This window comes from Empidonax traillii, unplaced genomic scaffold (genome assembly GCF_003031625.1).
Source record: "Empidonax traillii isolate 1590-97213 ecotype Southwest subspecies unplaced genomic scaffold, ASM303162v1 scaffold91:size2966241, whole genome shotgun sequence".
NCBI classification, from domain to species: Eukaryota; Metazoa; Chordata; class Aves; order Passeriformes; family Tyrannidae; genus Empidonax; species Empidonax traillii.
Genome location: NW_020955284.1, coordinates 2,130,704 through 2,145,020, shown reverse-complemented (window position 1 = coordinate 2,145,020; position 14,317 = coordinate 2,130,704). Strand labels below are relative to the sequence as shown.

At 41.9% G+C, this 14,317-nt stretch overlaps 1 protein-coding gene across 1 annotated transcript in view; it reads left to right on the top strand.

Annotated features, from left to right (window-relative positions):
- Nucleotides 1-14,317, top strand: part of CDH4 (cadherin 4) — a 421,930-nt gene that overhangs the window by 241,586 nt on the left and 166,027 nt on the right. Inside the window, exon 3 of the mRNA XM_027881637.1 lies at nt 8,914-9,137. Coding sequence (XP_027737438.1) covers nt 8,914-9,137 — 224 coding nt within the window. The remainder of the gene's footprint in view (nt 1-8,913; nt 9,138-14,317) is intronic.

Genomic DNA, 14,317 nt, shown 5'->3' with positions numbered 1-14,317 from the left:
TGCAGGTAACTCCCACAACTTGCACTTTGCTCTGAAGCTGAGAAACTCATTGATTAATCCATGGGGTCAATCAGTCCATCTTGTTTGTAGAGTAAATCATAGAAAGCCCATGCACCAGGACGGAGAGTGAAAAGGGTTTATTTACTGCTGCTTAATCAGAGAACCCAAACTCTCCTGTAGAGTGGTGAGAGGTTTGTTTCTACTTAGCCTTTAATTGTAAAATGATCTCATTAGTGCCACAGTGAATCTCAGTACTATCCTGCAGACACATGGAGTTTAAAGAAGAGCAGAGAACATAAAAGCCCATAAAAGCTCAGTATCTGCCGAAACGTGTGGTGCAGTTGGTATTCCCAGGATTACACAGGCCAAACTCTCTTTATTCACCTTGTAATCTGAAGCTGCAACATCAGCTGCACATCCCAGTGGCTTTCAGTCTACACTGCTGTTGAAAACAGAGGAGGACTGTCATACTGAAACTACTAGGACAGCTTTTTGTCCAAAGATAAAAATGTCTGCTGGGAACAGCATGGAGTTACTCTGGCATTTACCAAAGAAAGGGGCAACCCTCACAGTTAGCCCTGCCCAGAGTGCCTCTCTGCAGAGGACTTCAGACCATGTAAGTGTCCTTCTTACAGCCTCTGTCATCAGTGCCTGGCTCATGGATTAGTTAACCATTCCTGAAATGTCTCAGTAGGGTTGAGGAAGAGTAAGTGGATCTCAAATGGGCAATGAAATCCAGAATAAAGCATTCCTTGCCAAAGCAGATGCTGGAAACCCGGAGGTGAGGTTGCACACCCACAGTAAAGCCCTGAGCATGAAAACGTGAAAAGCAGTGAAAAATGTCTTTAACATGAGCACCAATAGATGCAGGATCATGTTCCTGTGCTAAAGAAAATGCTTGAATGTGAGTGCACATCCTGCAAATCCAGTTGAAACTTGCTGCCCTTTGAAATCTGGGTAATATCTCTGTGCCTTTGTGGTAGGAAGCTTCTGGCTTGGATGTAGAAAACCAGGGATAAAAAGACTCCTCTTTACCCAATGCTATATACCAGGACGAGAATAGAAGGGAATATTCCCTTTACTAATACATGTTTCTAATCAGATAAAAATAAGTGACAGTGTAGGAAGAATCCTTCTACTAACTGCCAGAACATGTCGATTTATCAAATTTTTCTACTGTTGCTCTTTTTTTTTGAGCTCGCCTCAGAGCTGACAGTGTATGTTTTACAGTGCAGCAAGGTAGATTGATTGATCCTAAATAGAAAAGCCTTTGGGGTCTCAAGCTGATGTTTTAGCTTCAGAAAAAAACTGAGTAAAGCATGTTAATGTAGAGAAAGGAGCCTGGTTTAATTGGACCAACTCCTGGCTTGCTGAAAATTAATGGCTGGCTGGCTGTTGCCAGAGTGATTCATCTTTTCTATCATGTTCTACAGTCCTTCTCTCCAGGGGTCTGTACTCCCCTCCAATTCCAAACCAAGAGTGAAACGTACTTCTTCATTTTTTCTTCCTTAAAAACATGTATTTTAGTTGAATTGGCTTCCAGTAAATGAAAAATAGCACAGGTGGGGATATGAAGGAGGCAGTCAGTGTCTGGGAATTGGGTTTTGTTTACTGTAGGGCTGGTTTGAGTTTGTTTGCATGGAATTTAGATCTTTTTTTAATATACTCTCAACTCCTCATTGCTACTGGCTGACTGTATAGGTGAGAGAATGACTTTTGAAAGGATTCCTATTTCAGTCCATTGAAATGTATTGTTCCTTTTCTTTTCATCTGGCCGTGGAAACAGAAACTCTGTGTAAGCAAGAGCTGATAAAAGGGAATATAAAGCTGGAAAAGGTGTCAAAAGCATTTAGGTGGCTCTGGAAATGAAAAGATGACTTTCCCATGTAGCTCCATCAAGCCCACAGAAATATTTTTTTGAAATGAATGACTCATGCATGAACAAGGTTTGCCATTTTCCCCATAAAACCTACAGCCCTGGCTTTGTGGAGGCAAAACAGCTGCAGATGAACACGAGGCAGTCAGGAGTTCACTAGTGTGAGCCTAAAACCTACATGGATAATTTGATCGTGGAGGGGGTTGAACTTTGGAATTTAAAGAGGGGAAATTCAAAATGTGCTTTTAAAAGTAAAATACTTCCGTGTGCCCTTTGAAATCTGTCTTGGTTTCTGCTGGAGATTGATTGCTGCTCGTTTGCCAGTTCTGAGGTGTCACAAGTTGACTTGCACATGGAGCGATTTCTAACAAGCATGTAATGGGTTGGGGATGTCGTGGATGTTGTATTACTGCAGATTCCAAATAGGAGGATTCACTGTAACTGAAGATTACAAGAAGATAAATAAAGAAAGATTTTGTTTAACATAATTACATATGGTAAATTGTTATGGTAATTTACTATTATTCCAGCAAGGCAAATATTAGCAGTCATAGCTTAGAGATCATAAATAATGCACTGGAAAATTGGATGTAATGTTTCACATTGACCTGAGATATGAGAAATGGGTAAAATTGCAACAGATTCTTGTGCCATTAATTGCAAGAAAATAACATTAAGAACATGCTAAATCATGCTAAATGTTTTCAGGAGATGATAGACTGTGGGGCAGTTCATTAGTTCTTCAAACTCATTCATTATTTTTGTATTTTACTCCAAGAACACTTAATGAATAATCAATGCCAAGGATGTGAACGTGCACATTTTTATATACATTCATATACCAACCAACATTACATCCATTTATTTCCAACAGGTTTTTGTATCAGAGCATTTTTTTTAAGCTGTGTATTCTTAAACTCCATCACTAGAGATGTGTTTATTAGTCTCTGAAGCAGCTGTTTGAATTGCTGGTTCTACCTTTTACCAGAGGAGTTTGGTTCTCCTACGGTGCTATAAATATTAAATAAAGACACTAAGAGTTTATTAGTGTGATATCTTTTATGAGGACGTGGTTGAAAATGTAACCTATAAAGTTAGTAATGGGAGGATGAAAATTACACATTGTCTCCATCAGGTTTTACAGCCATCCTTTTTTTCCTATTTATGTGTTGTTTTTCTTGTACAGAAGAAGAAGGGCTCTGAGCATTTTATTAACTGCAGGAAGCAAATCTGGTTGTGTATTGTGTGATAGTAGGGGATTTACTGTAAGCAAGAGTGGGATAGAAACAGGACTCTGGACTTATGTAGCATTGTGTGTAAGTGTGATGGCTCAAGTCAGTTTTAATTTCCACAAAACACTTGAAACAGCAACGTCTCTGAGTTCTTTCAGAGGGGTCAAAATGCCTGTGGTACCTGGCCACATCCATCATTTTAATACAAGAGAAACAAAATAGGAAAAGGTAGGACAAGAGAGAACGGCCTAAAGTTGCATCAGAGGAGGTTTAGATTGGATATAAGGAAAAATTTCTTCACTGACAGGGCTGTCAAGCATGGGAACAGGCGGCCCAGGGAAGTGATGGAATCACCATCCATGGAGGTGTTCAAATAACATGTAGACGTGGTACTTGGGGACGTGGTTTAGTGGTGGGCCAGGCAGTGTTAGATTAATTGTTAGACTCAATGATCATTTCCAACCTTAATGATTCCATGAGTCTGTGAAAACCTTCTTGCCTCCCTTTCAGCGTTTCCCTTTTGCAGACAAGATATTTTAGTCACAGAATTCCACCATGGATTTATGTTTGTTCATGGGACTCCATGTCACACGGCAATTGCAATAATAAGTTGTGTGACATTCCCTAATTTTTTTTTTTTTTTGTCTGGCACTGATTTGGAAATATACAGCAGTTTGTAGGGATAAAGATCTGCCTCTGTTTGCTTTTTGAAGTGCCTGTGAAGGTCTGTTTTCCCCATTTATAATTTTTGTCCCTTGTATGTGGGCGATGGAGGCAGTGTCAGCTGGCAGTTTGAATTTCAGGGCTCACATCCCAGCTTTGCTCGAGGTTTCCAATGTGGCCACAGGGAATTCACTCAACTACACTTGGTTCCCACTGCTATAAAGCAGTTTTCTCACAGAATCACAGAGGGGATTGCGTGAACATAAAGAAAGGCGCCTCGAAAATGTGGCTGTGTAAAATTTTATGCTACGCACTTACTTTGTCAAATAAATGCAGCTTTCCAACAAGGCACAGCGAGCTCTGCTTCCCATTAGCACTTAATGGAGAAATCACTTTGTGAGGCTGTGATGTGCTCATGGGGTGCATTTTTGTGGTTAACGGAATGGTTTTGTGCCTGTTCTTAGACAACAGGTTCCCATCCACTAAGGACACGTTTGGGTTTTTTAATTTCTGATGTGAGGACATGCAGGGGAATGCTGGCCAGGACTGAACCCCCTGCAGAGGCTGGAGGAGTTGGATGAGTGCAGGCATTTGGGAGCACTGGGCCAGAAGCGCCAGGGCAGGAATACAAGTGATTTGCTCGTGATCACACAAAAGGGACATTTCTGTACGTGCTGAGGACTCTGCAGGTTACCCAGACATCTGAAATTTCCAAAGGTCACAGCTAAGCCGTGCTCACCTTAATGGTGTTCACAGGAGGGGTGGATTTGGCAGCTTAGGTTTATCCCGGTGCGCTGGGTGCAGGGGAGCTGGTCAAGAGACACAGCTTGAAAAGCAGATGGATCCTGCTGGAAATGGTGGTGTGCATTTGCTGCTTTTAAGTTCATCAGGAGAGAAACATCTTTGCAGCAATAATCCTCCAAACCATGGTGAAGAACAGAGTCCTGAAGGGACCCGTATCCTGAACTGTGGGATGATGTCCTGCCAGGGGGTACATCCTCATAAATGAGTATTATCCCTCCTGCTCTTCCAACCCTGTGCAGCTTGCCAGAGGGGGCACTTTTTAATGGACTAGGAGAAGTTAAAGGAGAATCCAGAAGGATAAGGCTAAAAGCGAATTCTTTGGTTTATACCATTTATAGTCCCATTAAATTCAGTACATTTCTCAGACATTTGGGGGGCAAGGAAGTTCAGTGTGTTCGTACATCTTTCAAGATCCTCACTTGATCATTTGACTCTGTCCAGCCAGCTTAACAAGCTAAATAATAAAAGAGAACAATGCAAAACCTGTTGAATTTTTTTTCACCCTGGGTCTTTTTTGAAGAAAAATAAGATTTTTTTTTTTGTCTCAGATGCCCAGCAGTTTGCTGCAGACTCCTGCAGCTTTCCTGCCCATCACTCAGTACCTGTTTAAACGTATCAAATTGTTGTACTTCCTCCTTTCATAGAGAAGCAATTAAAAATGATGAGGGTAAAGGGTTAAACCTAAAAGCCTGCTAACGAGGGTGCCTTCTTGGTTTTTCTTTCATCAGGCGTTAGATGCTGCTTTCAGCATAAGCTTTCGATAAGCATCACTGAACATTTTATCCAGCGTGTTTTAAAAAAGTTGGGGTTTTTTACCATCCTGTAAAAATGATAGATGTGTGACTCTGCTGTTTATCCGAAATCCTAATTACTGATGCTGCAGCTTTTAAATGTTAAATTCATGCAGTGTTCTTTAGGCTTCAAACTGGTCAAAGAGAGATTGATTTGTGTCCACAGAGAGTTCCAAGTCTGGTAAACACAGCCAATGTTTGTTTGTTTATTTATTACATTATTTGAAAGTCAAGAGTTGAATCAACTGCAAATTACGTAGACTTGGAGATTTCTAAAGGAGAAAAGGAAAAAAAAGAAAAGCAAAAGTTGTCTGCTGGTGAATGAAACTTTAATTTCAGTCTCCATGAGAACAAAGAGTAGAGATAAGAGGTGGAACTGGAAAATAGGGATGAAGTCTCCTTTCCTTAAACTATGTTATTTATTACAGAACAATAGGTTGATTTCCCCCCCACTATACACATATATCCGGGAAAATTATTTCATATATAAATTTGTATAGATAAGGAATTTATTTATAAGATATTTATAGTGTATTATGTGGATCTGTGTGCATTCATATATATATATGTGTGTGTGTATCAAACAGTGCATCTCACTAGTCATGTAAAATCCCAAGGAATAGTTTTCACAGAGCAGCAAGGAGAATGGTTTAGGATTTCTAATCACAGAACCATTTAGGTTATAAAAGATCTCCAAGATTGTTGAGTCCAACTTTAACCCAGCACTGCCAACCCAGCACTAAGGCACGTCCTTGCAGCCCTGAGATGGAAGTGTGAGCAGCTCAGCTATCCTGTGCTTTCTCTGCTGTGTATAAACAATAACCGGAGCAGTAGCAGCAGCTCTGCCTGACAGCAGCTGAGCACGGTCATCCCTGTGTGTTTGGAATCCCCTGCAGAGCTGCCCAGGTGAGCCAAGGCCCCGTTGCTGCCATGCAGAGTGACTCAACACTGTGAAATCCTCATGTCCTTGAAGCCTTTCTGTGCTTGCAGTTCCTAAAGGCTCTTAGGAGAGGAGCTGGCTGTGCTAATTCATTGCTGAGTATTCACCCACCTGTGCTACCTGAGAGGAGCAATGTGGAGCAGAGACGGTGCATGTCTGAAAACAAAACAAAACAAAAAAAAGATTAGACAATTTCTCCCAGGATTTTCCCCGTCTCTAGTCAAGTTTGTTTTAAACTAATGGAAGTAATTAGCAAGTCACAGAGGGACTTTGTCTACGAGGTAGCCATTTTTAGATAATGGAGCATAAAAGTCGGCACAGTGACATATGACACCAGAGCAGCATATTGGAGCCACGCGCTGTGTCTTAAGCAGATGTTTAAGTACTTTGAATACTGAACTCACCACGTACACATATAGGAAGGTTGTTGGGGTTTTTTTCTCTCAGACTACTAGTACACTGTTAGGACTTTCTTTCAATCTCAATAAAATCAAAGTAAGCTCCGAGATGTTTTTAATGTGCAGTCTTTATCACTCCTTTCTCTCTTCTTCACATGTCTTCCCGTGTATGGTACGTGGGTACTTCGGGAGGTAGAGGTGGAACTTGTGTTGCTCGTGGCCATTGCATAGGGGTGCTGCAGTGCACCAGCTCTCGTGCCAGGTTTCCGACAGTTTTGATGGCATCGAGATGAAAATAAGTAACATTTTAGAAGTGAAGCACTTGATGTGTTCGCACATATTTATTGCAGCTATGAATGCAGGGGAGATTTGCAGAAATTCCTGCGAGATGAAGGCAGTCTCCCAGCAGGGCGGTCCCACGGGCAAGGGGGATCTCCCCTCACAGGTCTCCGAGGCCATCCCAATTCTTGTAGGTGCCACCAAATCGTGTGTGTTTAACCTCATCCAGTGCCTTCAGGCTTTTTATATGCTCGATAACTTCATCCACCTTATTTTTTACAAATCAATGTGTGGCATTTGCAGTTTGTGACCAGCAGTTGCTGCAGCATTAGGTAATAACACTTCCCACCACACACATAAAAATGTACAAATGGGATCTAAATAAACACACAGCATAGAAAGCCTTTGTAAGATGTACAGTCATGACATGATCACACCCTGGTTAGTGAGGGGTACAGTTTGGTGAAGGAGAAGAAAGGATTTTCTGTTCTTCCACTACAATTTGCTCCTCGTTTCTTTCTACTTGATGGTGCTGGGGAGAGCTTTGGCAGCAGGGTGGGTTGAGCTATTTCCTGGCCGCTTTTTTCTTTAGACTATGGCATCCCTTGGATTTTTATTTAAATACAGATTAGTCCTTGGTTCAGCTCAAAGCAGCACTGCAAAGGAGCCAGTTGTGGTGTAGGGGGAAAGGGATGGTTGGGGTACAACTGTCCAGGAGCTCTTCTCACCTGGACTCCTGGGAGAGTTGTACCTCAACCACCACTGAATCCCTTCTCCCACCACAGCCAGCCTAGGTAAGATCCGTCCAGCCCAGCTCTTCTTCTGCAGGAATTAAGTGCCTGCTGAAGCCTCACCAGACCTGGCCCAGCAGGTTTTTCCTTGTCTCGGGGCAGGCTGGAGCGTCTCTGCTGAGCACTCAGCAGCCGCAGCGTGAGAACCATCTAACGCTCCGAGCTGGAACGCTGTACATCCATTCTCACTCACTTGAGATGTTTTTACGGGTACAATATGTTTTCCTTCACCACATGTGTGTTCCGCCCTGTGGATTACTCGAATGGCAGAAAGTGTTTTGTTTCCTGTATTATTAGCTGCAGGTTCAATTTCGATCAGATTTGTCAATTTTGTCATATAATAGAGTTTTTGTTTTCTGTCCTAATGTATGTGACATGTTTCATAATGCCAATAAAAATAGTTTTCAAACTAGTCTGTGAATGACTTTGACCAAAAAAAAAGAGGAAAATAAAAATATCAGCGACTGGGGAGCTTTGATCTGACAGAGCAGGCTTTTAAATGACACATTATGGTTTGTGAAGCACAGTTTTACAGTTCCTCTTCACAGTAGCTGTAACATGTGAGGGGTCAGCCAGGGTGGGAATGTAGCTCAAGGTGGGGGTCCAGTTCCAGCAACAGATGGGTGCTCCAAAATGGTTTAAATATTTTTTTTCCATGTTTAATTTTTTGTTGTTGTTGTTTTTACATTTCTGATAATGGAATTGTTATGGGCTTTTGAATTTCAGTTAAGAATGTGCAAATAGGCTATATGGTAAGTAGGTTATTGAAGGGTTAGGAAAATGGAGAACATTTCCTGCAAAAAAGTACCCACAGTGTGGGTAATAGACTCCAGTTGAATTTAAAAGATAATGGCGACAAGGGAGAAATCCACTTGTGGAAATGGGGAACAGCTGTGTTTGAGATCTAATGAAACTGTATCAAATACTTTAAAAATGGCTTACAGCTCCTTCCCTGGGGAACAGAGATAAAGCACAAGAGCACTCCTGAAAGGTCGAAGAAACAGTTAAATCATTTCCTTGATGGTTATTAGAGATATAGAAGACATCAGTGAAAATTAAATGTCTGAAACTTGTATTTGATTGCTTTCCTTATCACGCCAATCTCACACATTTCTTCCATCTCTTACTCTCTGTTCTAGTAAAATTTAATAACTGTGCTGGTAACAAGGGAGTTCGGTATGAAACCAACAGCCTGGACTTCAAGGTGAGGGCGGACGGGACCCTGTTTGCCGCCCACCACGTGCAAATGCCCTCGAAGCAGCTGATCCTGGTGGTGACGGCGTGGGATCCCCAGACCCTGGGCAGGTGGGAGGCCATGGTCCGGTTTCTGGTGGCAGAGAAGTCCCAGCACAGCGGACACAAGGTAAGAGTTTTTTCAAAGCTCTTGTTCTTATTTCGCTCTTCCTTTGCCCCAAAGTTGCATGTGGCGTCGGGGTGTTTGTGTTGCCTGGTCTCTGCTTCATAAGGAAGTGTCCAGGTAAGAGATACCACAAGCAGCGTCAAATTTCTTGCAAATGATCCTTGAACCTCTCTGACAGAAACGATTTAAGGTCACCAGTGAGGGAAGTGTTTAAGTTCATAGTTTTGTGTTTTTAAGTGACTGCTTGGCTCTGTTGTACACTGCAGGTTGTGTACATCATGTTTGCATCTCACTGCTAACAATCTCTCTTGACTTCAAGCATAACCTGCCAGTGAAGAGTGCAGAGTCAAAGTCAACCATCTTCTTCGTGGTTGTAAGCTCAGATTTCTTTTGTGACAGCACAGACCTGGAGTCACGCGCTGGCTGCTCTGCCATGCTGCTGAGACGTCTCCCTGGTTTTCACAGTTATTCCTTTCTCTTGTGAGCCATCTGCATAGCCCTGCAGCTTCCAAAGGGGAGATTTGGGCTTGTTCCTTCCAATGCAAGGACAGGGAGCATTGCTGCTGCCTGATAAGGAACACATGCTCACACGTGGTGCAGGCAGCGAAGCACAACGTGGCACCGCAGTGCCAAATGTCCCCTCTGCTCAGTGCCAGCACCTTCCCTTCCCCAGCCCTGACAGTGAAAAGCCAGTGCCATTCAGTATGTCAGACAGAAGGTTACAGATGGTTTCTTTCTGCTTTAGTTCCATACACGCAGCTGAAAAGCAGGAGGGGTCTATCCCTGCCCAGCAGTCTGAGAGCAGCGTTCCCACAGATAAATGCAGTGGTGGGCTGCACAGAACCATTGGAATTGGGGGGGCTGCTCCATGAAAATGCATTTCTTCTGATCTGCCCCTTGAGTAGCTGTCTTTTTCCTACCTCTTCCCTCTCATTTTTGGCAGCAGCAGTTCACCTTTTGCTTTTCAGTGTTAGTCTGGGCCGAAGATCCTCTACTACCCTGAGTAAACGCAGTTATCTTGTCTGGTGCCAACTCCAGCGATGCACTGCTGGGCTGGTTGGGTGCTTACATTTAGGCAGGATTTGGCAGGGAATTGTTTAAAGAGACTGATTTAATGCTGAACCTTGAAGACTTGTGGAGCAAGGATGAAGGTGTGTGCCCTGGGAGCAGTCGTGTCTCCTTCAGGGACAGGGGATGTCTCTTGGCCGTGGCTGTAGTTGGGATTAAAGCACCACAACAGTGGTCAAAATAGCAAGACTGGCCAATCTCTCCTTTCCTCCTTTTTGCAGTGCTTGGACAGAGAGGGCAGGGCAGGATGGGGGAAGAGGGAAAGACTTTCCATGTCATACTGTTAGAACTTCACCTTGTGAGTCTGTGCCATTTGGGAGAATTTTTGCCCCGTGTGAAACAAAAAGGAAAAGACTTGGACAGACTCAAATCTTGCAGCTGCCCAGTGGGCTGACCCCTGAGTTTTTGCATGGCTTAGAGTCACATAAATACACTTCTGCTGCTCTTCAGTAAGGCTTGGGCTTCTGCAAGATGTAATTAAGTCCTGTATGTTATGTCAACTCTATTTGCCATTTTCTAACCAAAGAAATACTGCTTCCTTCTAAAAGTAATTAAATATTGAAGGAACAAAGTAAGATGTCTTATATACTGCTTTAAATTTCTTCTCAGTGTAGCAGAAAGAAAACTAAATAAGCACACATTTCTGTTTTAGCAGAATATTTGCTTGGAAATTCATCTAATGTTAATGTAAGCTGAACTCTGGTTGAAAAGAGAGAGAGCTAAGCTTCTTAAAATTCATATCCCTGCTTTCTAAAAGCCTTATTAGTGTGTAGTTTGAGGCCAAAAAAATACGGAAACAAGACTAATGACAAGGTCATAAGCAGTTTCATGGTGGGTTGCTATAGCAGGCATCAGACTTGTGTTTTATTTAAATACTAGTGGTTTTTGGAAGCCAAGTAATCCTTTGTTTGGTAAAGAAATAAATATGATTATGCGATTATTTTAAAAAATAATAGTCTTTATGATGAAACCCCCAAACCTAACAATATCCAGTTCAATATGTTTCAGGCCATGACCCTGATATGCTTTGTGCCTTTTACTAGAAGCAGATTTCACATTTGGGTTTGTATATATAGTATAATATGTCTCAAGCAGTGCTACATAGTTTTTTTTTTTAAGACATTTCAGACTGTTGTGTTATATTCAGGATATGGAGATGGCAAATATGGGAGAGAAAGGAGGAGGTGACCTGAGAGAGGGGGAGAGATCTCTGTTGAGGCGCATCCCTCCATTTCCCTTTCACTTTGTAAATTTGTGACTGATTTCGTGAAAAACGCTGAACAGTTCCCAGACATTAGAAATAAATGGCATAAAGTTTGCTCACCACACCTGCTGGTGGCTGTTTGTTGGCACCTGCAGCACAAACAGGTCCCTGTGCCTTGCTCACCCATCCTCTGTGTTCCTGTGGGCATTTCCACGAGCGATGGCCCCCAGCAAAGGCAGCACTACTGTCCCTCTGAGCCACCTCTGAAAGGATAAATCAGAATTTAGTTCACAATTATCCATGGATTAAAGCTTCCTGAAAACCAGCCTTCCTGGAATGGCCATTATTAGACATTTGGGTTATTGTGGAGGTTATAATGCCAAATAAATGTTGGAGGAGGAGTCGGCGTTTTTGGGATACTGGCTGAGATTTTGGGAGACCAGGAGTGAGCCTGCCTGCACAGTGGAGGCAGTAAGCTACTTTCCAGGAGACCATGGAGGATTAAACCCTCAATAAATGATCCTTTGGATTTGTGATCCTTTCTTGTCACAATATGTAAGACTGGAAATCTGCTTAATGGGCTTGGGAGAGCTTTGGTGGTTGCCAGCATGGTTCCAGGGTGGGAGATCAGTTCAGGATGGCTTTTGTCAGGACAGTCCTCCCCTTGTGTTCTTTCTTTGCAAAATCAGAGGGTTTGGTGGCTGTGCCTGCACCTCAGATCCCTCAGCTGTGTGTTGCTCTTGGTGCAAGCTGACATTTTAATGTTGAGTGAACCAATACAGTGACAGTTTCTCCTCCTTCGTAGGGTTGGCCTTATAAATGTGCTAATTGCTTTAGAATAACCTGGGAAAACCTGCCAATTTCAGTGGTAACCACTGTAATGAAAAAATTCCAACTACTACAGCAAAGTGTCATGCTAGTAGGAAAAAATGATAGCAAAGAAGGCAAATACTTCAAAAATGTATTTTTTGAGACATGAAGCATCCATTTCTCCTCCTCCTCAGCAAACACTTGGATGTAAACTTTTTTTTCTGGTTAATACAAGTGATGTTAGTAACTCCAGAAACTTTTTTGTTCAGTCTTGCAGGAAACCTGATAGCAATTCAATTAGAAAATGCAAATGAGGTCACATATTTCCCACAGGAGTGCTGAATTACCCCAGAGGAAACTGAGTGATATTCTGGCATAACAATAAATACTTAAGATAAAGTTTCTTCTGCTGTTCTTGTCTGGCTGCCTGTTCTTGCAATTGAAAGTATGAGTTGAAGCTGTGGGTATAATTTGGAAAGAAGAAAAGAAAAAAGAGAAGAGAAAGGAAAAGAAAAACGAAAATAAAAAAGAAAAATTAAAAAGAAAAGAGAAAGAAAAGAAAAGAAAAAAGAGAAAAAAGATAAAATTAAAAAAGCTATTTTATGAAATAATATAACGTCTTTGTGGCTTGTGTCAGCATTTATGAAAGATGAATTTGAGTGGGATAATGCTCCAGAAGAAAACAACATAAAACCAAGCTTTACTTATCTGGAATTAGCAGTCTTCTTTTCTAAGAGTGCATGCTATTATTTTGAGAAGTTTTATATTGATTCAGCCAAAAGTGAAAGATCGTATTTGTGAACAGTGGCATTGCTGAGGACTTCAGTTTTCAGAGTGTCCTCTTTTTTAGCTGCAGAAACTCAAGTCTTCCCAAGTACATGAGTAGTTAAATTGTGCCATTTGGGCTTCACTCCCCCCCCCCCCCCCGTGTCCATCAGTCCCCACTCTTCCTCATCATTCCTTGCTAATCAACTTCCTCTGCTCCCTGGGTTGGCTTCTCCCATCTGAAGTTTTGGTCCTCTCACTCATACTGATTTTTATCTTTATTTTTCAGTCCCTTCATGTGTCTAAGCATGTTAAGGCATATCTAGCAAATTTTCTTCTGTATTTATGTATGTATCTATTTTTCTGTACTTCTCAGCTCATAAGTTAGGATCAGGATCATAGAAATACAGCTCAGAAAGGAATTCACAGCACTAGAGCTTGGAGGTAGAGGATATATTCAGCACATGTAGGATGTCAGTCATCTGCTGCCATTGGCTTATTTTTGAAAAAAAAAAACATACTGTTTTCCTTGAATCATTTATATGTCAACCAAAGTTTCTCACTGTTTGAGATTCTCAAATTCTGAGCATGGAAATATGGAAATTTTTGTAATGTTAAGTCACTGGGAATTGTGCAATTAAACTTGGAAATATATGAGAATGCAGCTAGTATTTAAAACATCAAGAATTGCTGTCAGAAATCCATCCTTGCTTAAGCCCAACTTGTGTTTTATCACATCTCATCTTATTTTGGGCTTCATTTATAACCCAGGTATGAGTCCACAGCTATACAATGTGAATATGAAAAGCTGATTCTTACAGCCAGAGGGTTTGTATTTTTTTTTTTTTTAATTTAAAGCCTTTAAATAATCATCTGTGCTATTTTACCTGGCTAAGGTTTTAAATTTCAGTGCAGCCTTTTATTGCTGATCACAAGCACAAAGGTCTCCGGGCAAGGAAAGGCTTATTCAGCACTGCTCCTGTTCATGACCTGGGTTATTGTGCAGCCAGGATGCTCTGCACGAGGCTGAGGAGACAGGAAGATGTAGCTTTCCCTTGAGGGAAGAAAATGAGAGCTTAAGTAGGAGCTGTGCTTCCAGTGACTCCAATATCTCTGATGCTCTCGAGTGGATGGACCTGGAAGAAATGGGGGAAAAAAAATGTTCCCTTCCTTTCCTCCTTCCTGCCCCTGCATGGGCATGAGATGTTATCCATGGCATCGGGGTGATGAGAGTTTGCCCATCAAACTGTGTTATCCCTAGAGAGGGGCTGAAGAAATGAGGCTGTATTTGTCATCCTGCCTTTTTCTGACCATGTTGACGCATATTTTAAAGACT